This window comes from Chroicocephalus ridibundus, chromosome 8 (genome assembly GCF_963924245.1).
Source record: "Chroicocephalus ridibundus chromosome 8, bChrRid1.1, whole genome shotgun sequence".
Lineage (NCBI taxonomy): Eukaryota > Metazoa > Chordata > Aves > Charadriiformes > Laridae > Chroicocephalus > Chroicocephalus ridibundus.
Genome location: NC_086291.1, coordinates 21,574,894 through 21,601,375, shown reverse-complemented (window position 1 = coordinate 21,601,375; position 26,482 = coordinate 21,574,894). Strand labels below are relative to the sequence as shown.

General features: G+C 38.6%; 1 protein-coding gene across 4 annotated transcripts in view; it reads right to left on the bottom strand.

Moving 5' to 3' along the window:
• AGL (amylo-alpha-1, 6-glucosidase, 4-alpha-glucanotransferase) overlaps nt 1–25,992 on the bottom strand; it is a 40,744-nt gene extending 14,752 nt beyond the window's left edge. Inside the window, exons 1-23 of one of the 4 annotated variants that reach the window (XM_063343182.1) lie at nt 25,666–25,992; nt 24,650–24,799; nt 21,885–22,095; nt 20,795–20,961; nt 20,139–20,342; nt 15,222–15,403; nt 14,874–14,985; nt 14,458–14,578; nt 14,172–14,274; nt 13,984–14,081; nt 13,288–13,427; nt 9,163–9,350; nt 7,492–7,615; nt 6,739–6,902; nt 6,102–6,203; nt 5,702–5,854; nt 5,471–5,621; nt 4,163–4,287; nt 3,939–4,051; nt 3,679–3,813; nt 3,068–3,198; nt 2,351–2,487; nt 553–686 (exon numbers count right to left, since the gene is read on the bottom strand). In XM_063343182.1, coding sequence (XP_063199252.1) covers nt 553–686; nt 2,351–2,487; nt 3,068–3,198; nt 3,679–3,813; nt 3,939–4,051; nt 4,163–4,287; nt 5,471–5,621; nt 5,702–5,854; nt 6,102–6,203; nt 6,739–6,902; nt 7,492–7,615; nt 9,163–9,350; nt 13,288–13,427; nt 13,984–14,081; nt 14,172–14,274; nt 14,458–14,578; nt 14,874–14,985; nt 15,222–15,403; nt 20,139–20,342; nt 20,795–20,961; nt 21,885–22,095; nt 24,650–24,731 — 3,077 coding nt within the window. In that variant the 5' untranslated portion in view covers nt 24,732–24,799; nt 25,666–25,992. Of the gene's footprint in view, nt 1–552; nt 687–2,350; nt 2,488–3,067; nt 3,199–3,678; nt 3,814–3,938; nt 4,052–4,162; nt 4,288–5,470; nt 5,622–5,701; nt 5,855–6,101; nt 6,204–6,738; nt 6,903–7,491; nt 7,616–7,971; nt 8,096–9,162; nt 9,351–13,287; nt 13,428–13,983; nt 14,082–14,171; nt 14,275–14,457; nt 14,579–14,873; nt 14,986–15,221; nt 15,404–20,138; nt 20,343–20,794; nt 20,962–21,884; nt 22,096–24,649; nt 24,800–24,899; nt 25,169–25,231; nt 25,490–25,665 lie in introns of those variants that run through there. The other 3 variants (XM_063343180.1, XM_063343179.1, XM_063343181.1) reach the window with 3 other exon arrangements.
• Nucleotides 25,993–26,482: the final 490 nt, after the last annotated feature.

Sequence of the window (26,482 nt, the reverse complement as noted above, 5' to 3'; positions counted from 1 at the left end):
TCTATGCCCGTTTTAACATCTGTATTTTTTCAATACAATATTGATTTGTTCAGAATGTTCCTAGCTAGAATAAAGCCTCCATAAAAATCAGTCTCCCTTCCCCTTCCAAGAAACAAAGGAGCAGCAGACACTGAAGATTAAAGTTATTTCAATAACTAAGAAAAGTGCTCAGATAATGAAGGCTATTTAGCTGTGTTAGATAAGGAATGCTGAACAAAGCATCAGCATCAAGTACGATCTCGTATTTTCTTTTTTTCCCTGAACTTTAAGGCATCATTGCAGCCATACTAAAATTACAGCAAAAAAAGTTTCTGAAGCCTGGCAGAGAAATGCTGGCTTAAGGTTTCCTCCTCCTATTGCACAGTAGTTATAAATTCAAACCCTGGGTAGACATCTGAACTCTCAACCTTTCAAACCATCACTGTTAGAAGATGGATTTGATACTCACTACTAATTTCACCCTTTTACATTGAAAATATTCCAATTACATTCTCCAGCAGATAAAACTTAAAAGGTGCAGATATCTCTACAGCTCTGATTTGCCAAGCATACCTAGACATCTGATGCCATCCCACATCCAGAAGCGTTGTGTATGCACCCACTAATATGGCATCAAAGTAACATGGGATGAGGTAACGTGGAATTCTCTTTAGGTAGACAAACATGGCCTTCAACCATTTACCAACCTATTAAAATACAATATAATTAGAACTCAATGACGGTAGGGTTCAAAAACCAGTGCTTTCAGGATCCATCTAGTTAAAGTATTTGCCACAGTTTTTGTACGTGTACTACACTCAAGTTATGCTTGACCACCACAAAGATGAGGTTATCTTCAGTTATTAATAACACCACTAGCATGCAACCATTCATGTCTAAGAAGTTGTCCATGCTAAATATTTGTGGTAGAATTGCTTGTACCTTCCTGCTCCAAAATTTCAGCTCAGACAGATGAACTCTAAGAAAAGTAGTAGGGAAAAATCTGTACTATATCTGTACTATGACATAAATAGGCAAGAACATCAACTATAGAAAGAGATTATATTTTGCTAGTCTTGTGGAAAAACAACAAAAAAGATTCTAAAGAAGCAATTAAAACTGAGTAGCAAAGGAAAGCTGCAACTCCAAAGGCATTAATATGATCGAAGTGTGGGAAGGAGGTTTCTCATTACTTAAAAAGACAGGTCTGAAGAGATGAAGGTTGAGACCAAGGATAGAAAAATTATCAGAAGGTTAAATTACGTATGGCCATTAGTGAAAATGACAGCAGATCTGGGCCTAGGATTCAGGATTCTGGAGCACGTGTCACTGCAAAGTGTTTGACAACTGCAAAGTATTTATCTTCTTTCCTTCTAGTACTGTTAAAGAACATCATGACAACTTACTAGAAAGTCACTGAAGTTTTAAACCTTGCAGATCAAGAAAGTACCTGACAATATATTTACGTGACCACTCTATACTTTTAACCTGGAAATTATGAAGGGAAAGTTACTTATGAAAACAGTGAAGTTGTAAAGTTTAGTTTCATGTGACTTCAGTATACTATAGGTACTTCTCTGCAAAACAGAACTCAAAAAATACACAGGAAAAAAAATTTAGCAACAGTCTTTGAAGAGCAGTAAATCTGGCAAGTATCAGACTAACTTCTTTCTAGAAAAGCTCCATCTCTAAGGTCAGATTCAGCATTCACTTCAGTACAACATCAGACTGCTTTATCCATTCTTCTGCTTTGTATCGCTATACTTGACTTCAGGAACAAAATGAAGAATGCTAAAGCCTTTAATCCTATATTAATTATGTAAGCTACCCAAATCAGGTCTTCATCTTGTGAAATGAATAAAGCAATTCCCGTGCAGGAAAATAAAATATGACAAAGATAGAAAAGGATGATATTGTAATGCAGGTAACTTAAATCTCAGTAATTCCTGTCTTCTCAACACTTGATTGTGCAATCTTAGCATAACTGCATCATCATGACGTATGCATAGCATTTATGCCCTCTTTTGAAAGTACTTAACTTAAAAAAATAAAGAGTTAATTCCTTTTTATTTAAGGAAGAGTAATAAACAAACAGGGAAGGACCCCTGCAGGCCTTTATATAAGAGCTAACAACTCCTCTGTGCCCTACGTATTTTCACTTTCCTTGTGCAGTCTATTCTTAAATAGGATTGAGGAGAGGGAAGAAAAACATATTAACAGTTTATTCTCCTAGAAGAAATTCCCTAGACAGGAAATATGTTATAGACAGACTGAATTTAAAAATAAACCCATAACTGAAAACTAGTAATTTAGAGCCTACAAAACAAGTAATTTAAAACCCCAAAATCACCAACTAAATATTTCTACTCACTTCTGCACAGGCGCCTGCACGTGAAATCAGACGATTACTGACATAATCAATCATCCAGTCTCCAGATCTTAAATTATCACAAAATGGATGACCCAAATCATTCTTTGGTCTAATGTCTGCCATCACTGACATTAACCCTGAAGATACAAACCCAACGCTGTATTAAAAGACACACCATTATCACAAACAGCCATTACAATTCAGGATGAAAAGGTACACAGCAACAGATGCTTTAACTGGATTTAACTGTATTGCTTCTCTAGATTTGCAGAACGAATTAGCACAGAACTCAATTGTAGCTTCTGCAGTGTAACCGTTATGTAAATCACTGTGGAGTAACTAGCATGATAGAATTCGCACGTCTGATAAATGATCGACACTCCTCATTAATCTAGCAATGCCTAGGGTTTAATTCATGTGACTTTTCACTGGAGGTCTATGTATTTTCTTTTTATTTTAAAAGCAAGGGCATTGGTGTTAAAACACATATTGAAACTTAATTTTCCAGCCCAGAGCATCGAGAATGAGGGTTCTTGTTTTAGTATGCAGTTTCCTGGGTACAACACTGATTAGTAGCATGGTCAAGCAGAAGGAACTTTACTGGTTTTCATCCAAGCAATGGCACTAGCCATATGACAGCATTAAGGTATGATCTAGATTGAACAGCTCTATTTTACTTTTTTCCCTTGACAGAAAAAAGAATGCTAAAACTATTACCTTGGAGGCCTGCATACTTCAGCGGTGACCAGTTTGGTATATTGTAACAACCTCCGCCATCTTCTTGTTCTTCTGCCTCACACCTATACAGTACTTGATTTAGGTCAGCCAAAGTTAGTTTAGATGCAATACTGAAAAAACAGTGGAGAAAAAAGAATTTCCAAACCCAAAAGCAGCATTAGTAGGGAAATAGAGAAAGGATTTCACAAACAATTCTACTATCAGACTTACATTAAAATAATTAAATATATACAGCTCTCTCACCTCTTAAATCTTGGACATTAAGAGCCTGATTTTTCAGATGTTCTGCTCAGATATGTCAGTATTTATTTAGAAACACAGTATTAAGTATGAACCCCGAACAATCATACCCCACCACTGACAAGCACTCCAGGTTAGTAAGTCTACTTTAAGCAGCAATTACACAGAACGTGAACAAAATAGCCTCAGAAGTTTTTAAGTATTAACCCTGCTTAGTATTGTACCTATATATTGCACTCTGACAATCCAATCGATCTGTAGTAACAAAAAACCTGCCTCACTTTCAGTTTACAGACTGCTCCCACTGTAGCACTCTCAGCTCTACTTCAGAAACTTAAAAGAATACTCACGAAGAAAATAATGTTTTTAATATAGGTGCTGAATGATCATCAGGAAGACTTCCAGATTTAAAATGAGGACTGAACTGGATCAAATGATTGCGGAGTACACCCACAGCCTCTTGTGCCTTTGGGTCAAGACTAACTCTGTAAATATGAAGGCATAACTTACAGAAATGTAGCACTTAAAATAACTATTCCCAAGTCTCAAAACAATGAATCCTATCTTCTATTTTAACTAACACAGCCATTTGGCAATTATAGTAACGTACCTGAATACTATTACACTTCCTGGTGTTAATTTTTCAAATTCTATTTCTTGAACAAATTCATTTGGCCCTTTTATGGCAGTTCCAGCTTGCTTTATAATTTTACTGTCTTTAATCTTAGAAAAGAAAACACATTTGCAACTGAAATTCAGTGTCTTTTTTCTAACATAAAAATAGCATAAATTACAAAATATTACAACAGAACATGGGTGAAGGATGCTAGTTACCTGGATGTGCTCTCTGAGTTCCATTGTGAAATTCGGCAATCCATTTATAAAGCGTTCATCTTTTTTATAAGGACTAGCACTTCTCTCAATAGTCCTAGCCTCAAGTACTACTTCCTCTATTTTTCCTAAGAAAAGTTAAATCATGTTGTAGTTAAGATACTTTTACTCTGAAGTGATTATTTTGAAAACATGAAGTAAAACCTAAAACTAAAAACCTAAATATTCAAAATATAAGTCTCAGTTGTATAGCTAAAGAACAACAAAACATGACAAAACATATGAGGAAGTATTTTAAATATCCTATAAACATCTGTTACACATTCGCCGGCTGTATTGTATTTAAAACTGCAATTTTCTCATTTTATAATAAATTAACCATTCAAATCAGTCAACAATTATTGAATTACAACCTGTCTTTTGCTGATCACCAGCTCTGTTAGTTTCCTTATAATCTGTTAGGAGACTCTATTAGATTGGTTTCCAAACTGCAGCTACAGATCATTTATCCTAAAATTGTAACACCTTATATTAATATTCAAGTATTCTAATTTTCTATATCCTTTCAGTAAGCTACAAACTAAGGTACACAGGTCTTACAACCACTTGTAAATGTCTTAATATAAAACGTGACTGACTTTAAAGCAGGCACACACATGCACATGAAGAACCGAATATACCTAAAAAGCCACTTTGGAAAGCTTCTCTTCAGAAATATGGCCAGGTAACGTGTAGAAGTTGTTATACTTTGCTACTATTAAGTATAGTAAATACTTTGCATATTTCATGAATATTATGTATTACCTATATATTCTCTTTGTATTAAATTATGCAGTACAATGTTGTTTCTTAAGATATATTTTAAAACCACAGAAATAGTCATATATAAGAAAGCTGAATAGCAATGGCATTGACAAATATAAGATTTTAGTCTTTTTTCCCAGTATAACACTTAATAAATAGTAATCATCCCCCCCCCTCCCCCCCCCCCAACTCTGTACAGTTAACCATCTTGCTGTTAACTACTTCTTACCAGGTCACAAACAAGACAGTAAATAAAACCACACCCTTATGCGGAGCTTATAGCAGGAGGTATACTCAGTATGAATGCCTTGGAAAACCCTAAGCAAGATAATTTTGTTATTGTTTCTTTAACCCCTTTTAGGTACATACATGTTAGTACATATAAAAGGAGCAGTATATACTCAAAATTCTCACATAGTTTTCATGTGTTTGAAGTTAAAAAGCATGGAACTAGAATAACTTGAATTTTTTGTACTCCTGACATCTATTGATAAGAAATCAGATTACCTGGGATACACATTTCGGGTACTTCTTTACTGTAGAAGGAAGTTTTAGGATCCCTGAAAGCAGTTCGACTTACAGCCACAACAGACTGGTGTGTGTTAGGACAGTGTCTTGTCACTGCCACTATATCTTCATCAACTTGATCTACATACACCTAGAAAAGATACACCATTGCAACAGTGCTCATTCAGAACATAAATATGGAGAAATTGCAATGTCACCCTCACTTCTTGCCTGATTAAAGCCTTTAGCCCCCAGCTCCTGATGCAGCCTGTTCATGGCCAGCCTTCCTGCTAGAATTCCCGTTTGCAAATTAACTTCACCAGGAGACAGTTGTGCTGCTGGATTCCATTTTGAATAAAACCTCTCTTCAGATACTACAGAGATCTGTAAAGAAATTAAGATTTAAGCAAATATCAAATACTCTGGAAAAAAACCAAACCAACCCAAAACCAGCTGGTGGTCTCAACTACATAATCAATTCAAGTTTCATATGAAATTAGAGAATCCAAAGTAATGCCAGCTAGTAAACTGCTTGGAATTTCAAATAAACAAAGTTAAACTTTATTCTTGTCCTAGGACATATATTTTACATTTTTAAAAGTAACTTAGGAGTTAAACTGTAGACACATACCTGGTGTGGTACTAGTTCATCATAGCCTTTGGTGCTTCCTGTAGCACAGCATGCCATGGAAACAATCATTGCACTAGGAAGAGCATCATACGCAGACCGGTGCTACATTAAAAGATAAGTAATAAATAGTGAATTTAAGACATAATTCATCCCTCCCAATTCAGCATACTCACTTTAACAGAGGAATTGCTAATCACATGATCATCATTTTCTCAATCACAATGGAATTATTGAAAAAAATTACCACACAGGAACTAATAAAAGCAACGTAAGAGAAATGCTCAAAAATAAGTCCTCCAATTCCCACCATCCTCTCTCATTCTCTCCTGTAACACAGGAGCTTAGGAGAACAGGTTAACAAGCAGAGACAGAACCACTTTAGTAGCTGGAACGAAAGAATCAAAACAACTCATTAAGTAGCTTTATGTACTTTTTCCTTTGAAAAACAAAAGCTTGAATGTCAGAGGGAGTTGTTATAAAGTTTTGTTCTCTGCATGAAAACCTGAAGATCTGAAACACATTTTTCATACATCCCACTCAGGAATACATCTACATTGCACGAAGCCCTCCCATGGTTCATAAATATCAACTCAGAAAACATTAAATGTAAATTCTGGATTTCAGTTTAGGTGCTCACCTGAATTGGACATTCATTGTCATGTGTAATATCCATAAACAGTGCATGAGCAATAGCTGGCATCAAAGGCCTCAAACGTGGCTGAACAAAAGAACCAACAGGTTCACCTCCAAAACGATAAACTAACCTTCCCTCTTCATGGCTATTATAAGCAGTCATTGCCTCTAAAGAACAAAATAGGTAAGTGTTTGCATAAGAATAACTACTATAGAATACAACATACACAAAGATGTTAATGCAGCATTTTACAGCTGTTATTTTATTGTGCTCAATCATTAAAAAAATGTTAAAAAAAAAGACATGTAACTATAGTCTCCAATGTAAATACACAGTCTTGGATTATTCTATGTACTATGATGTATTAAGGTAGAGAAAGCTAAGGGGAAAAAAAGGGAGAAAAAAGGAGAGACCTTTAACTTTCACACAGGGTTTAAGAAACTCATGCAACAAAAAAAAATCAGACATGATGCAGCACTTGCATAGCAGAACTGTGCTACCACTTCTTTTTCTCTTGCTAGAATAAGAGTGAAATATTTAGCCTTCTGTAAACTAATGTAGGATGTCTTCTCTTATTTTACAGCTAGTACTGTATTTTTTGCTGAGTATGAAAAAAGTCACAAAACAAAACCTGTACTTCTGATTACACAGAACATGAAATTAAAAGTGCATGATCCAGAAGAAACCTTTTCCTTGGAAAAAGCACGTCATCTATAATCTCTTGTTGGAAAGAGACCACACGCACAACAAGCCTACCTCTTATTAAGGAGGTAATGCCCAGCCTATTCACAAAGACATTGTCCAGCTCCTCATTTCCTGTGAACAGTTCAGCCACTACATACAAATCCGCTCGCAATTTTCTAGCTGTGTCCAGCATGTACTGCAAAAAGCACAGCCAAAAAAGCCACAGAAAGGGGAAGGTAGATACAAAAAAGGACAAGTTTCAAAGCTAGGCAGGGATCAGACAAAAGGAAAATGCCATGCAGCAAAGACAAACAGAAAGCCAAAATTAAGGAACAAAAAAGTTGTTACACAGAAGAGGACACACAAACATAAGCAAAATCAAGAATTCGCATACAACACAGGAGAAGTTAAATAGAATGTGAAGAAGAAAAGGTAATTGCATAAGCAAAGAACAGGAACATGTAAGAAAAAAAGCATACCAATGTTAGTTTCACATTAAGAACTCCAAACCATACATGACAATCCTACATAATTTTCAACTGCTTATTGTACCTCTAATCAGGCTGGTAATTCCCAGGCGGTTGACAAAAACATTGTCAATGTACTCACTGCCCGTGAAGAGTTCAGCTATCACATAAAGATTAGGTCTGACTGATCTGGCTGTTGCTAGCATCTCCTATAGATCATAATACATTTTTAATGCAAGACATCAATTTTCAGCTTTGTAGGTGCAATCATTAACACCGCAACCAAACACAAATGAGTTGTTCATATATGCAGTTCATTTAAAAATATTAATAACAGGTAATATTCATAAAACCATGTTTATATTTTACAGATATTATTAATGGACTAAGTAATTCTAAGAAATTCTCTGAAGACTTCAAGCTAATTACAACTTTGTTTTTAAACAAAACCATAACTGAAAGTGCAAGAACAAAGGTTGGATAAAAGAGATACCTGTTAAGGTAAGAAATCTGAGGAGGACTTTAAGCCTTTGAAGTTACCATTCCAAAAGTAGTAACAGTAGATGGAAGAATGGCAGAAGTTTTGAAATGGCTGCATTTAAGAGCCACTTACAACTTTTGTATGGACAAATCAGCTTGTTTTAGAGAGCTCTTCATAGATTTAGGTAAGCTCTGAAACCAAGCTAAGACTAAGCACTAACAAGCTACACCATTCAAATCTACTATTTAAAGCTAATTTAGTAGATAAGTATAATTTCTGGATGTAGTCAGCTCCACACTATACAATAAGCACTAATCTTAGCAATAAGCTTGCCAGACTAAACTTTTTGCATGTGTTCTTTACTGACTTTTAAATTCTGGGAAGTAAACCACTTCCTGTTTAATTCAGCAATAGGAAAATATATATGGCAAAGAAACACTAAGACCTTCAACCAAGTCTTGGCAATGACCCCAGGTAAAACTGACACACTGGATACTGGCAGTCATTGCAATAAGTCCATAGCTACTGAGGGAAAAGTTAGCCAGGTTCATCTGCATCTGCAATACTTCAGCTAAAGCGGAGAATTAAAGATAAAATAGCTGCACCACTCTACTGTTCAAAGTAGCTGAAACCATATCTAAACATCACCAGTCACAAAACTTTGCTTATGCCATGAGGACGATTTATTCACACCTGAACTCTGACACGTAGATCCTGCAGATTTTGTAGCAACAGTGCAGGACTTATTTCACAGACAGAAGCTGCTTTATAATAAACATGCTTAATTTTGCGTACCTCAGCTACATGAATAGGCGTTGAGTGACAGTTGTCAAGACGAACACCATGGAAATATTTAGCAGTGATTTCAGTATATTTTTTCATATGAGCCCAGAGGTATGGGCAGTCTTCAGGTTTATTACCATAACGCAGTTTCACACTGTCACCCCAACAAATAAGCTCTCTTCTCAAGTAAACATTGGAACCTGTAAGGGAAAGAAATTCACTACAGTGTGTATATCTATAGTGTAGAATATGCACCAAAACAAAAATGTGGTATTTAATTTTGTACTACTGAAGACTAGGAGAACACTGTGATGAAGAGTGAAAATTCTAACAATAATCATATCAACTCAAAATCTATATACCCTCACTGATGTACAGTTTCAGACTACTCCAAGGGAATATTTAATTTCTATAGCGATAGTGAAATAATTCTTCAGATTGAAATCAAATTCCTTTTAATTCTTCAAACTACTATAAAAACTACCTGAGGAAAAAAAGAAAAAAAAAAACAGCAAACAAATGAACAAAACCAGTAGTTTGGTTGTTTATACTGGCCAAATTCAAAAAAAAGCATCTCCCTGTGTTACCATAAACAAACTGCCACAGCCACAAACAAAAATTTTACCGTCTGTTAACAGCAGACTGTGATGACATAAGGCAAATTTCTTAAGTACTTACGCAGGTAGATGACTTAAATAGACAAAGTCCCTAAGTAATTTTTTTCATAGAACGTGTTGGGTTGGAAGGGACCTCTAGAGGTCATCTAGTCCAACCCCCCTGCAGTAAGCAGGGACATCTTCAACTAGATCAGATTGCTCAGAGCCTCATCAAGCCTGGCCTTGAATGTCTCCAGGGATGGGGCCTCCACCACCTCTCTGGGCAACCTGTTCCAGTGTCTCACCAGCCTCATTGTAAAGAACTTCTTCCTAATGGCTAATCTAAACCTACCCTGCTCTAGTTTAAAACCATTGCCCCTCGTCCTATCGCTACATGCCCTTGCAAACAGCCCCTCCCCAGCTTTCTTATAGGCCCCCTTCAGGTACTGGAAGGCTGCTATAAGGTCTCCCTGGAGCCTCCTCTTCTCCAGGCTGAACAACCCCAGCTCTCTCAGCCTGTCTTCACAGGAGAGGTGCTCCAGCCCTCAAATCACCTTTGTGGCCGCTCCAACAGGTCCATGTCCCTCTTGTGCTTTTTGTGTGGAGGATAAGTATTTATCCTCCATCTAGTCTAGTTTCTTATACTATTTTTTGCCTTTTTGATGCAATCAAAAAAAACACACTTTAAATCTCAGTTCACCTGTAATATACTTACCACACAGGATGTACTGATGGAGGTTTAACTGTGACAAAGACTTAAATAATCAGTCATATCTAAAAATGTGACTTCTGTCCTATATAAAACACATATTTGACAATGGCAGTAATATAATTTAAAACAATAAACAAAACCACCAAAAGCCCACACTATTTGCAACATGTAATATCCAGGCACAGTCATGGACTTGTCAATAATCAGAACCCATGTAAGAGAAATACAATTATCTTTGAGTCATCAGTCTTCTGAAGGTCTGCTTATATTCATCTTATCTAAACCTGATCAAAGCATGAACAGGGTCAGCACCACTCAGGATGGGGAAAACAGAGCTACTCCATTGCTTTCTGCTACTCCTAGACCAGCTTTACTGATGCATCACCACAGTTATTTTGGTGGTTGAACCTTTTGAATTAGATCAGGAAACTCGTTCAGATGAAATTTAATTCTGCCTTAGCAAAGAGATTATTTTTCAGCCAGACTAATTTCACATTACGGACACCTAAGTCATTGGACACCTACACAATGAAAGACACACAGCAAAAGTAAACAGCTAGTAAGTAAAGAGCAGAGATTGTGAGCCACAACTACTACTAAAAACATTCACTTAAGCACAGCCTAACTTTTAGGTTCACTAATGGAAACATAGCTACATGGACAGAAAAATTGGCTTTCTTTGGATGTAACACCATGATTTTTTTTAAGGGCCACTTACTAGCTGCATTTGTTTTACAATTCCTGTATTTGTGCCCTTCTGTATAATCTTTTCACACTGTATTCTCTGTTGAAATAATGTGTGACATTATTGTCACACTGCTGTGTGACAAGCACTGGCTGGATGGACAGTCCCCAAGAGTGGTGGTCAATGGAGTTAAATCCAGCTGGCGGCCAGTCACAGGTGGTGTTCCTCAGGGCTCGGTGTTGGGACCATTTCTGTTTAACGTCTTTATTGATGATCTTGATAAGAACATAGAGTGTATCATCAGTAACTTTGCAGATGACACCAAGTTAAGTGGGAGTGTTGATCTGCATGAGGATAGGGAGGTTCTACAGAGGGACTTGGACAGATTGGATTGATGGGCCAATGCTAACGGTATGAGCTTCAACAAGGCCAAGTGCCAGGTCCTGCACTTGGGCCACAACAACCCCATGCATCGCTACGGGCTTGGGGAAGCGTGGCTGGAGAGCTGCCTGGCAGAAAAGGACCTGGGGCTTCTAATTGACAAGCGGCTGAATACGAGCCAGCAGCGTGCCCAGGTGGCCAAGAAAGCCAATGGCATCCTGGCTTGTATTAGAAATAGTGAGACCAGCAGAAGTAGGGAGGTGATTGTCCCCCAGTACTCAACACTGAGTACTCAGCACTGGTGAGGCCACACCTTGAGTATTGTGTCCAGTTTTGGGCACCTCAATATGAGAGAGAGGGCAACGAAGCTGGTGAAGGGCCTGGAGAATAAATCTTATGAGGAGCGAGTGAAGGAGCTGGGACTGTTTAGTTTGAGGAAGAGGAGGCTGAGGGGAGACCTCATCACTCTCTACAACTACTTGAAGGGCCATTGTAGAGAGGTTGGTGCTGGTCTCTTCCCACAGGTAATTAGCGAAAGAACAAGAGGGAACGGCTTCAAGCTGCAACAGAGTAGGTTTAGACTGGGCATTAGGAAAAAATTCTTCACAGAAAGAGTGGTCAGACACTGGAATAGGCTGCCCAGGGAGGTGGTGGAGTCATCATCTCTGAATGCATTTAAGAGTCCTTTAGATGTGGTGTTAGGGGATATAATGTAGGGGAGAACTTTGTAGAGTGGGGTTGATGGTTGGACTCGATGATCCCAAGGGTCCTTTTCCAACCTGAATGATTCTATGACAAAATAAAGGTATAACACAAGTATAAAGCACCGAAAAAGCCGTAGACTAATTAAGAGAGAAAACTCAGTCATGGAAGTTAGGTATGGTAACTAAAGCCAGTGACTGAGGGAAAAAATGTAGTAGTCTGCCCCGAAGGCAATTAGCTGAAAGGCAACTGAACAAAACCACCCTTGAAACACATATTATCTTCGTGCTCGTGAAGGAGAAAAGAAAAAGCAGTGAAAGGGCTGTAGGTTATTTTGCAGAAGTGAGGTGTTTGCTAACTCCAGATGACTCTGGAGTGGAGCATCAATCAGATCAACTTCTAAAGCAGATTCAACAAACTCTTAGATAGATGTTGTTAATTAGAATTAAACCGGCCTTTGATTCTGTTTACAAAGTGAATGACTACTCTGAAAACAAGAGTTGTCAACCTTGCTTTTACTGGATATCAACAGTGTCCCCAAAGGAGTCAGAATACAAGGCTTTAGTGCATGGTGAATTCATACCCTATCTTACCTTCACAAGCAATGTGACTTGGATTAAGTGGGTCACCTCTTGACTGCAACTCACAAGACCTTTCAAGGATCCAGTTTTTTCTCACTAATGCAGTAAAATACTATCCACCTTTTTATTGCATTAGTTTTCTGCCACACTGTCACTGTCTTATGGAAATGACAACAAGCAGTGGTGATGGAACAAAGTAAGCAAAGACAATGACAGAAGTGGGAAGGCAGGATGTCCCCATTCCAGTGGCAGAAAGCTGGTGATTTCCCTCTAAAATCTTGCAAAACTGTACCTCAAATCTCAGATCTTACAGTTGATCTGTATGCTGAAGGGGAAATAAGAGTGCTATAAACTGAGTATCTGTCTGCTATTCTGCAGCTTCATAGGAATACATCTGGAAAAAGAGATTAAATAAAACCCTTTTTGCCTTGGCTAGAATATCAAAAGGTTTGTAAGGTAATTCAAAGTTCTTTTACAAACCTGGTTCTGCAAAGTTTCTAAGAGGATCATCTCCCATAACCCAGCCATTATGAGCCATGAAATAACACGCTTTATCCGACTGATGTATCATAGCTTCTTCTTCCTCCACAGTTAGCTCTTTGAATGGATACGTAAAATACCTATGGAATAGACAGGCAATTAAAAAAACAACCAACCAACCAACCCCATAAGGTAACCTAGAGATGAAATTCATTGCCTTTGAAATTAAAATATCTGCTATGAACTGGCTTGTAGATAAAAAATAGATATAATGGGGAGCTTTCTATTTTGTAGTATGCCTTGAAGGAGAAAGGACAGGTGCTGCCACTATTTTGATGTCAGGTGGTAGTGTAAGATTAAAGCCCTGGCCCTTCAGATACATGAGTAGCATCAAGTTCAAACTTGAAAGGTGTAAGCTTTCCTAGTTCCACCCCTCTTCCACCTACATAGTGCAAAATTGCCCTTTTAAGTCTTTGATGTGTTCTGAGTAGTCCTTCATGGTCTGTGGTCACATTTATTTATTAAAACAGTTACCATTGTTGCTTAAAAAAAGACAGTAAATTCATTAAGTGGCATTTTTCCACGGGAAATTAAACATACGCTTGTACATATAAATTTATACTTCTAATAAACTTTGAACTCACTTTCCCTAGACAGATTCTAATAGTTTCCAAACAAATAAAATAAAAAAAATACCTGGTAACTAGAGGATGTTTTCTACTGATAGGACCCAGCTTAGGACCATTACCAGCCAGCCGTTCATAAACCACAGTCCCCACAAGACAATTGACAGCCTAGAAGTAATTAAATTATGCATTATTGAAATGCTTGCATTTATTTGCAATTTAAAACAATTTCGCATTAAAACACAGTAATTATAAGACCTGCTCTTGATGGTGATTAGTTTGTCTGTATTGCTCAGCATTCAGTTCCTCAATCCTCTTGCGAAACCAGTTGCAACATTCTTCTATTGCAGCTGGTCCATTGCTTATTAGGAGGACATTAAAAGCAGAGAACTATTAGAATAATTTATTTTTAAAACATGCAGTATACATAACTAAAAGGAATGAAAAATTTAAGTTTTCCCATCTCTGAAAATAATTTCATTTATTTGGTTTTGCAAATTTAACTTCACTTGTGATTTTTAACTTCTAATCAGTAATACAATACCTGTGTGGTATGAACGTTGCCAATGCTATATTCATATCTACAGTACAGCCAAATCGTCTATAATCAGGGTCCTGAAGTATTTGAAGATGCTGATTTGGATCAGATTTAGTGCTCATTTTGCCTAAGAAAAAGATAGAAAAAGAGTATTGATAAAGTAAAAACAGGCATTACACTGAAAAGATACACAACTTTTACCATTCTAGCATAAGCAAGATATGGGTAGATAAAGGCTTTGAAGGGGTGCAAAGTCTTCAAAGACTTTACTAGCCCTCAAAGCATTCTTGTATGCTTAGATCAGCACAGCAGATTTCTCACATAGCAAAAAATTGTTTCATTTTCCATATTAAGTTTACCTATTAGTTGCTTGAACTATAAATATATAATCCACATGCTTCAGCAACATACCCTTCCTTTACCTTGAGTTAGAAGGGTTTTAAATTGCTGCACAGCTTTGTTAACATCCACTTGGAAAAATTCCCATAGTTTAATTTTTGGATATATATCTTCCCAAATTATTTTACGGATACACTGTAAAAATAAGAATTATGTTAGTTAATAATGTTGATGATTGATATAATTAGGAAAAGCTAAGTGCTCATATGAATTGTTCAGGAAAAATATTTAGAGAGTAAAGAGTTATTTGATTACATATATCTGCAAAGCATACATCAGTTTCTGTGCACTTCCACAGCCTTAGAAATATCAAGGGTTTATTTAGCTATTTATAGTGTTTATTAACTTATACTTAGCTCTTATTCACTTACATTCAGGTGATGATCATTTTCAATCAAGGGAGGGACCCCTTTAGCAGTGCACTTTCCATCAGCCACCATACAGGTCAAGTGCCACAGAGCTCTATCCAAGACCCAAGCTGGCTTCAGGTGAGGAGAATTTACAAGGTTATAGCCACATTCTGGATGCATCCTGAGCCATTCACTGTTTGTTGCTTATTCAAGAAAAGGAGGAGGAAAAAAAAAAAAGAAAAAAAAAGATTAGGTACACAAGCTGAACACTTAATTCTTTTGTAAAAACGTCCTAACACCAAGAAGTTAAGGCATGTACAGTTAGTTCACATTTCAACTAAAGTTCCATGCCAATAGAAAAATCATGTCTTATGCAGAGGTATGCATTACTGTTAAACATTTGTTTTGCAACAAATACAGCTGCAGAGACTGCAGAGAAACATTTTTGTTAGTTACATAAAAATATGCAATAGTACCACCAACTCTAAACCACTAGAAAACCCACAATAATAAAATCACATTTTTGTTGCAGGAAATACATCAAATTAAGTGCTCTTTGTGTGTTGAAAGCCAAACCTACATGCCAAACCAAGATTTAAGATGGCACAAGCTATTTATTTTTTAATATTCTTAACTCTATCAGATGATACCCACACAGAGCCAGAGAGTAAGAGGGCATACACACTGCCCAAGAAATAATTAGTGAAAAATGTAGTTAACTGGGCTTTTGAAGAAAGGATTAGCTGCGACCCTGTTGTGTACATCCTAAGAAGCAGAGTGATGGGAAGCGATGCCACGGAGTCTTACACAGGAATGTGAGTGCACTGTCTGGTGCATGCAAATGGAACGCTAGTTCAAATCAAACACCACACTCCACTGTGTCTATTTTCTGAACTTCCCACATAGCATGAACAAGCACCAGAAGATATGCTGAGCGCTAAGAATTAACTCAGAGAAGGTAAGGAGCCGTCACTAGAAAATGGGTGCGATATTCTAATACATACAATAGTGGGCATGCAGTAGCATGAGTAAATACGTAAAGAGAAGACAGAATTTGGATTCTGGAAGTATGACAATGAGGAAAAAGAATCCTCAAGGGTTAATTTCTTTCCATTTTTGGAACTGTCCTAAACACAGTTTAACTTAAAATAATTTTCATACGTTCTTTTGAATGAATCTCTGCAATTGAAAAACTAAAAAAAAAAAAAAACAAACCACCATGGAGTGCATGAGAACAACAAAAAAAAAATCACTCAGGTTTTACAAGGTTTTTTAAAATCATTTTTCATAGAATATGTCTTATTAATCCACTGTTTTAGAAAAGCAGAGAAAAATAGAAGTACTTCACACAAGGGAAAATATATGACAAATTATTCTATTGGAAACATCAAGAGAGCACCATTAACGTGTCCAAAATTATAGCAGAATAATTAACACCTAAACCTCAAGTTTGCTTCGTTCAAAGAAGTTCAAACAAAAATGTCAGAGGGAGAGAAAACAGTGTTCTCTCTCAGCTTATAGTGCTAACAGCTCTTCTGAACACCCTCTTACATTACATCTCAAGATCATTTTGAACATGGCAAAATTCCATGTTTATAAGGTAATACCATTTCTGGAAATTAAGATCTTCATAGTTTAAATGCCACCTACAACTAGAACCACCATACTTATTTTAAAGTTACATAAAGCAGTAATAAACTCAGGCTGTTAAAGGCTGTTCTAGACCAACCAGATTCCCCCCTCCCCCCTTTCTTTTTATATAGCTATACTATTTCTGAAAAAAAAAAAAAAAAAAAAAAAAAAAAAAATCTCCAAAAAGCAAAACTAGCTTACTTGATTTCATCTAGCAAGAACCACAATTTACTACAAGAGACTTTAATGAGTAAATACAATTAATTCTGAAGAGACAATATATCATTTCAATCTAAGGTGTTATCATGCCAAAAGAAAAAAGTCAACAGGCCTTCCACTAAACCTGGTATGGAATAGAATGATGTTTTCTGATCAGAAGGTAACCTCCAATGATTCACAACGTAACACCAACAGAAATCTAATTCTGCAGAAAAAGATTTGCCCGAAACATCACTTGTGATTACATTTATTACAGCTGGGGAGAAAATACACACAAGTATAAAAATATGGAAATATTAAGATACAGAATTACAGAAAACAATTTCCAAAAGTAAATACTTTCTCATTTAAGAAAATAATTTCACTTTTTCAAAGGACTAATTCATTGTTATATAAATTAAACACAAACTTATTTAGTAGTGATGCTCACTGCCCAAGACTACTTTTTTTTTTCCCCCCTCCCCTTTATAAAGCTGAGCAAAGGAGCTGTTTGATGTGATTAGTCAAATGCTTGGAAATAGGATTTACTCAGGTGTTAAATTGCAGTTAGACAATAGTAGCCTCTTCTGAAAGGTAAAGAAAATATAATTTATTTAAATTTATTTTATTACTTTATGCTTTATTACAGCCACTGAAAGATCAGAAAAGAAAAAAATCGACTCTCCTTTTTCTGTCTCCTGATGAGAAGTAAATGCCAGTGAACACAATATTTCTTATTTGATGGTGTTTGAACACCCTGAAAAGGGTGCCCCAAAAAGGGCACATCTACCCAGTTACCAGACAGGGTTTGCAAATTTATCTGTGATACTCCTGCTAACATGCCAAAGGTGCATCTATATTTAACATTAGCCCATGCATCTACTTTATTTTTCAAGTCAGGCTATAGATGCTGGGTTTCATTAGAGACTGACAGAGACGTTAACATCAAAAACTGATTCTCACCACTCTCTACTGTGCAAGCTGTCTGTTCTCCATTTCAGTGTAAAAACCAAACACCTTAACTTAACCACTTAATATTGAAAGTGAGCTGCCTGGCTTTACGAGGGGAACCATTGCCATTTTTGTACAGTGGTCTCGGCTAGAAAGCAGAAACTACTAACAGATACAACCACTATAAGCTGAAGGGTCATGAGCTGTTAGAATTACCAGCATTAGAAGATTTACTGTGAGACAACTTAAGCTTTTAATGCAGACATGCTGCAGAATTAATAACAATGTGCAAGTATCCATAATCTGCTCAAAATAACTGACTATACACTTTGTGTCTTTTATATTTAAATAGTTCTATGAAATATTTTTTACAATTAAATCACCCTAATGTGCAGGAATTAACTAATTTAACTACTAGCAACTATTATTCATTTAAATACCAAAAAAAAAGGTGAAGTTAAACTTCCATCTAATCAAGATCCAGACAAAAAGAACCTCAAAAACTGTTTGCCTATTTTCTTATTTCAGAAGCTCCAAAATGTTTTACCTCTACAAGTATATACGATATTATTGCTTACGCGGACTTTTATCAATGTATCTTTCTGTTTATGCTAAATTTGGCATTTATCAAAGTTTGGAGTCAGTTGTAAATCAAGAGGTTTTGATTATAAACGACAAAGATGGGGAAAAAGATTTGAGTTTAAAAGTTTGAAAGGAGGAAACAAAGCCATCACGTATATCTTGCTTAATGATATAAGTTAGGACCATGGTCATTTGAAAATTTCTATCCTGTTAGAAGACACTCCTAAACATCCTTTCAGCATAGTGTAAATGTTTAGTCATCCATCCCAGTGAAGATTACTTTGAACTCTTAATGTAACCTGGAAAAGTCCTTCTACAAGTGTAACCAAGTAATAATGTAACATTTTTCTTCTCAAATATATTTTGGAGTCTAATAAATAGTTTAGGTTTAGATATTTCTGTCCATAAAAACATTCTCCTTGCTAGCATGCAAATATACACAGTAAAAAGATGACAGGATCTGAAGCACATGTGAGAGAAACTGCACTTCTAGTTGGTGAAGTGCAAGAAATTTTTTATCCCAAATTGGAAGAACGTTTAAAAGTCTAATTCCCTCAGACACATAGCCAATAACTATACTTAGTAACTTCTCAACAAACAGATAGGGTAAACAAGAGGGCCCACACTGCATCACAGACTGACTGGATAGGAACGTTTGGCAGCAATCAACACCAAAGAACTAAAGCAAATAAAGCTTGAAATTCACAGATGTCTGTGGTTAGGGTTTTTTTAAGCCTCAAAGGACTGTAAACATCAACATACAAAACCACCTCTTGTACTCTCTGCTATGAGAATACTAGTTATTGTGATCTTTAGGATTATGGCAAAAAATGAAAACTGCATTATAAACATAAAGTAAACTCATTATCCAAATAATCAGCAAACATACAAATGATCAAGTACTGTAATTTAAATTTCATCAGATCATACTGAAGAAAACCCACTGTCCCTCGGTGCACAACAGACAACTTTAGCTACAAAAAGCAATTAAGTAACACCTTCAATGCACTGGTGTATCTATGCTTAAAAAGAACACACCCCAAACACAAAGCTATCTTCCCCCCGGCCTTCCCCCACAGACTGAGCTGTAACATTTCCTCCACTGCTTAATCCTAGCCTCTTGTACCTATTCTGTTTGTTGTCTGCATGTTAGATGCAAATTAGAGCATTTACTTTTAAGCAGCTACAAGAATACTACCCTGTTTAACAAGAAAGTACTAAGTTTATGTTCACCAAATAATTCGTAATGCAGATTCCATTCATTTCTGTGGAAGCTGCATATCACAGGTCATAAAAAGCAGATTATAAAAATACAGACACATGCACAGTTCATTACTTCTCTCTAATAAGGGCTCTATTTGCTCTTGAAGTAACAGTACTAAATTCTTTTACATCTGTTATGGAGGCATATTAATTATAATTGTAAAGAGTTGTCCTGGATTTGAGAGATTCAAAGACAACTAAGTTGCTTAAAACAGCTACTAGAAGATGGGTTCAAAGGGGAACAGTTAAGGGAAATAACGAAATGTAATTATAGGATCAATCTGGTTATTAACACACACACACAAATCATACCTGTATGATTGTAGACTACATCTGTGATGCAAAGCATATTCCATTCATTTTTCAGTTTTTCCACAAGAGCTCCTATATCGCTCCAAGTGCACTGTTTATTATGGCTTGAAAATTCAGGATTTACTTCTAACTGATCAGCCAGTGAATAACATGATCTAGACAGTCCAAGCTTCTGCAGTGGTGTAAAATGAATCATGTTGTAACCTATGTAATAAGAAGCCATTTATTTAATAAGAAAAACAAATTTCAGTCAAAGTTAATTAAAAGAAGCATAAGAAGTTACAGTTACAATATGTACTTAAAGCTAGTGTTTGGAATTACCAGTATAAATTAATCTGAATCTTCCCCTTGAAATTCAACATAACACAAGCTTTAAAAAAATCATCCTGTCAGTTCTACAAACTTGCAAGTCCATGTGAAATCAAAACAATAAAACAAAAGTGATTCCCCGTATCAGGAAATCCCTGAATTTTTGCACCTTTGCAAATATTTTAATAATTTCACTGACTTAATTTATTAACAAAATTTAATCTAGTGGAAAATAGTTTACAAAATAAAGAACAAATGAGCTGTTTACACTGAAGCTCTTCAGTGTTACTTTGGTTTTTGATCGTAAGACAAAAACATATTTTCTTTAATATGTGGATTGGCATTACCTGTTTCTTTTGCAACTTTAAGCCTATCTTCCCATTCATGAAACGGTCCCAGACACTTAGCGAGGAACGTCTGGAGTGTAACACAATCCAAAGGTAACACATGATTATCGGCTCCAACATGCAAAATAGGATCCACAACTATGTAACCTCCACCACTCTTTTCATTTCTAGGAAAAATTAATGTTCATTGGTATAGTAGACACCCATTGTACAAGTTAGTTTCAGAAAGAGAATCCAAGAAGCACAGCTACTTCAAAAACACAGTAGCCCAGTACAGGGGCTGGAGGGAGGTGGGGAACAGGACTTCAGGGCACCTGAAGAAAATAGGAAACACTGAAGATACGTTCATCTCTTTGGCATCATATCTCTGCTAGACTAATGCCAGTTGCTTACAAGAACACAACTGGGATACAGAGCTTTGAACTCTCTGCAAAAGGGAGATACTTTTGTTATTTTCTGAGACGGAATGCTGGCACCTCTTTATAGAATACCAACATAAACAAAGCAAGCATGACTGCCCATCTTTTATACAAAGACCTCCATTTGGAGCACCGTCCTCGGAAAGAGACCCGAGCTAACTGCTCTTTTAAGCCTGAGGGAATTTAACCACCCATCTTCCAGAAACTCAGAGTTATCAGACTACAGTCATTACAGATACTGGCATTCTCCTCAGCACTTGTCCTGTAGAAACAAAGGACAAAGTAAAGAATGTGAAGTAAAGAATGCCAGAATATCTGTGCTAGAAAGAAAAAAAGCAGCCTTCAAAGCCAATGAAGAAAATACAAATTAATTCAGATACTTGGAATGCTGATGACTTTGAAAACTTGCAAAAATGGCTTGCCTCTGCAAGCAATTGAAAAATCAATTAACTTCGTTCTGTACAGTTCCAGAATATCTTTGCATCAGAAAGTATTAGACAACTACCACAGCTACTGTCTTTCAGTAGCAGATTCAGATAGGCCTCATAGTTGCAATTTGAAAAATGCATGGGGAAAAACACATTTGTATGCCTGACAGTGATTTCTTCAGGTTAAAATGTAGACCAAGGGAGAAAGACTGCATTTGGCTGTAAGTATAGAATTGCACTTACCCAAGACTGAAATAGTACTGGTATGACCCTGAAATTTGCAGATCCAGCTTACAGTATTTGTCAGAGTCATCTTCTTTTCCTGTGGGATTGTGCCACGATAGTGTCCTGAACTTGTGGCGATCAAATACTTCTCCAGAAGCTGGATAATTTGTGTACACAGTAACAGGCTTGCCTTGAAGAGTTGGGCCCAGTCGGAACTGTAGTTCAAAACCTCAAGAAAAAAAGAAAAAAAATCACTTTATGAGGAGGACTAGATATTCCTGTTCCATAACTGCAAATCACAACTTGATATTATGTTAAGAAGAAAGTGCACCAACATATCTGCCAAGAATTTCAGCAGAATGGTATTATTTCTACACCATCATCTCTCCCTGCTTTCCTAATGTTCTTTGCACACTTTACATATAGTCCTTTTCCTTTACTTATATGGCACTATATCTCCTTTTCAATTTGTCCCTCTTTGCTATATAAAGTCTTAAGAACAAAATACAGCAAAACATCATACATTTTTATGCAGATTTTGGTTTATGTAGTATTTAAGTATTTAGGTTTACCAAGCATGTATATTAAACTGACCCATAAAAACATCTGAAAAAAATCTGGAACACATTCTGAAACAGAAAACATTTAAAATCCCTTCATTCTCCATTGAGGGTTCACTATACAACGCTAAATTCCTTAGGATTTTAACTGTAAAATGACATATACTTGTGTGTAATCTACGATATAGAAATTGTTAAACTTCCAGAGAGCTCAACAAATCAAAGGGAGATTTGTATACATGCTGCAGGTCATGTACACGTAGAAAGAGCACTATGTAGGCTTAAGATATCCATGATAATGAGAACAAAATTAAGTTAAAATATTAGGACCTAAACCCATGCTGTAGTCTGTTCAGCTGGATATGAAAAATTCAGTTTAGGCAACAGGTTTCAGAATAGATTTCCACTTGCAGGTATCAGGGCCACCATCACATGCATGGCTAATTACAGCGTCCTTTCAAATGACTGAAACAGACAGGTATAAGTGCTTGCACAATTACTTTTACTAAATTACATGCCAGTCACGTAGTTAACTGTAGTAACACACCTACTAGCCCTAGCAGTCTACAAAATTGGGAGTAAAAAAACCACCTAAGTATTTGTAAAGAGAAAGTTATTAATACAGAGATGAATTATAAAAGTATAAAAAAACCCAACCCTGAACAATGTCAAGTTCCAGTATCTTAAGTTGAAAAAAATTCCATTTGCTTATTAAGTAGAGTCATGGGGACTCTAATATCAGAATTCAATGTCTAAATACATTTAAATGCAAGTATCACCAAGCTCGCACTTTCTCTTATTAACATAATCATCACTGCACCAAAACTGCCACATAAAACAATGGGTTTAGGATCTGAATATTTGTCAGGTAAAATGAAGCTCATTTGATTGTTAAAAAAAACCAAAAACATACACATACAAAAAAATCACTTCTGGAAAGTTAAGTACACTCTCCCCAGTACTGTCCTGACATTTTATTGTAGGGATTACTAAAATTAGAACACAGGGATATATGCCATTGATATCTTATTTCCTGTAACAGTTATACTGACATCAGGAACGCTGTGCTCAAAATTAGCTATGCCCTCTCAGAGACTGCTACCAGCAGAGGCACTTTAAATGTTTGAATAAAATTTACACAACTGGAAGGACGAGTTAATAATTGAGGTTATGGTCAACTCCGCACTTCTTCACTACTGACATTTTCTTAGATTGTACTGTGAGAAAATTTTGAAATCAATATAGTTGATGAGAATTCTTATTCTCCAGAATGAAAATCTCTCTCCTCTACTAAACCACTTTGATATTAGGCTCCTAGATCCGTAACATAAAGTAATAAAACCCACAGAAGTTCATGAGTAATAAAAATTGTTGCATCATTAAAAATTAATCCTAAAGACAGTGGCTTTAGTTTTAGTCTGAATTTGCTGACCGGCATAATAGTAGACCAATTAGTGGGGTGGCTTTTTGTTTGGTTGGTTGGTTTTGGGGGTTTTCATGGGTTTGGGTTTTTTTGTTGTTTGGTTGGGGTTTTTTTTGGTTTTGGTTGTTTGGTCTTTTTTTTTTTTTTTCAAATAGACTTAAGAACACTTTCAGAGAGAAATAATGCCAAGTTCTTAGAGTTCTTAGAAATATGTGACCAGAATACTAACACAGCACGGCTACGAGAAATCTGACAGGCAAGAGAAGATTTAGGAAGAGCTGAAGATCCCATATCCTGCAACATTACGTCAGACTTTGCAAAACATTAGTATTACTGATATATTTCAAAATTATAATATTAAAGATGGGATGTTGCATAACACATTGCGGATAACTACTAGAGCTTGACTTATGAGAACTTTTTCAGGTCACCGAAGTACAGCTTATAAAAAGGAGAGGTCCTGTCCTGCAGGGCCCGTCTAAAAAATGCTTTGCGCTTCAATCCCATGAGGGCTGACAGCTCCTAGACGATCTGCTCTTCATTTCTCAAGAGTTTTACGAGTCAGACCAAACCCCAGCTGGAGCCCACACAGCTCTGCAGTGGAAACAAGCATGTCAGAAATTGTTTCATATTAAAACAAGGAAAAAAGTCCTCAGGCTGAGCTCCTTTTCCGTTGCTGTCCGAAGAAGGCGGAGAGCTCCCGGCCATTTCCCTCTCATCCAGCCGCGGGGTCTCCCCGCCGAGGAGGAGGAGGAGGAGGAGGTGGTCGAGAAGGCCGCGGCCCGCCGCCCCCGACCTACCTTGCTCCAGCCTGAAGAGGGTCTTGTCCAGCTTCTCCATCTCGCCGAGGTGCAGCAGCCGCGTCTCCTTACCGCCCGGCATGGCTGCGGCCGTCTGCCCGGCGCTCCTCCCGCCCCAGGAGACTCACTTCGGGGAGGAAGAAGCGAGCCCTGCCGTGAAGGGAACACAGACAAAAACCCACAGGTCAGCGGCGACCCTCGTCAGGACGGCGGCCGTTTGGGAACGCCTCACGCCGCCGGGCTCGCTTACATGTTCCCCAGCCCCGGGGGAGTGAGAAGACGAGGCGCGGCAGGGCGGGCAGGAGGGTACGAGGGAGCTGTCAGGAGCCACCCAGACCTCCCCTGGCCGGGGACCGCCGCCGGCAGGACCCCACAGCACCTTCCCCGTCCCACAGCGCGGCCCGGCCCCGCAGCCAGAGCCGCCGAGGTGCCCCCGGCCCGAGCCGCCCCCGGGGGGGGGAGCCTGACACCTGTCACTCTCCCCGCTCGCCCCGGTGCTGCCGGGAGTCGCCGCCAGGCCCCTCATCACCGCCCTGCCTCCGTGGGAAGCGGTGCCCGCCTCAGCCGTCCCACCATACTCACGAGCGGGCCCGCAAAGCGGCGGAGGCGCAGCTCCCCGCCGAGGGCGACGGCTGCCGAGGCCAAGCGGAGCCGGGGCGGGGGCTGGAGCAGCGCGTCCGCCCTCGCCTGCTGCGGCAGCCCCGGGCGGGCAGGCACTCACGCACTCGGCAGCAGCCGCAACAGACTCGGCGGCACCGCTTATTATTTTTTTTGTTTGTTTGTTTCCTCCCCTTTTCTTGCTTTTTTTTTGTAACAAACTTTATTGGTTCCGCCGCGGCCGCCCACGGAGACGGGCGGCGCCGGCGCAGCTCCCGCGAGAGTGCAGGGCCCGCCCCGGCGACGGTGCGGGGCGGCCGGGCCGGGGCCGCCCCGCCCCGCCTCTCCCCGCCCCTGCCGGGCCGGGCCGGGCTGGGCCGGGCCCGCCCCGGGAAGCGGGCCCCGAGGGGAGCGGTTACCTTAGGAGCCACCCCCCGTCCCTGGCGGTGATGCGGCTGCGGGCGGGCTGAGCTGTTCGTGAGTCCGGGCCGTGGAGCACCCCAGGGCTTTCGGGGAGCGCAGGGTGGTGGTACCTGATGTTCCGCCCTGGCCTTTACAGCCACAGCCCCCACCAGCGCCCTCACACACGGCTTGTGCGCGCCGGCGCGGGAGACCGCCCGCCGAGGGGGTTCGGGCGGCTGAAACTGAAGCTCCGTGTGATTTCACGGGCGTTCCGCTGAGGAAAACGTGACTGTAAAGGCGGCCTGAAGTATCTCGGTGACGCCTTCGGCCCAGCCGCGCCTGGCCGTGATGGAAAGGCTTCCCCAGCTTCTCCGCCTCAGGGGCCGGGGCGGGCACAGGGCGGCCCGGCAGCCGGCTCCTTCCCGATAGGCTGCGCTGTAGGAAAAAAAACATGGTGTCAGCTAGGGTTTAAGGGCTATATATAGTATGTGGGCAAGGCTACAAACTCCGGGGATCTCTCTTTGACCAAGAGGTAAGGTGGTTTAAAAAAAACCACCACAACAGCAGCAAAAAAAACCTCCAAAACACCACCCTTATTATGAAGAATACTGTCACTAGACAGCTCTCACCATTGCTTTATATTGCAGAATACCTGCGACAGTTGCTCCAGGCCTCTCAACACCAAAATCATTTAACTGCACCCCACTGTAAAGGTCAGCCTTGCAGCTTTGGAAGGTCAGTCTATTTTTATTGCCTAGAACTACGTTTAAAAAAAAAAATGCGCTTCTCAATTTACAGTCACTGTTACACTTTTTTTTTTTTCCAAAGATGGTA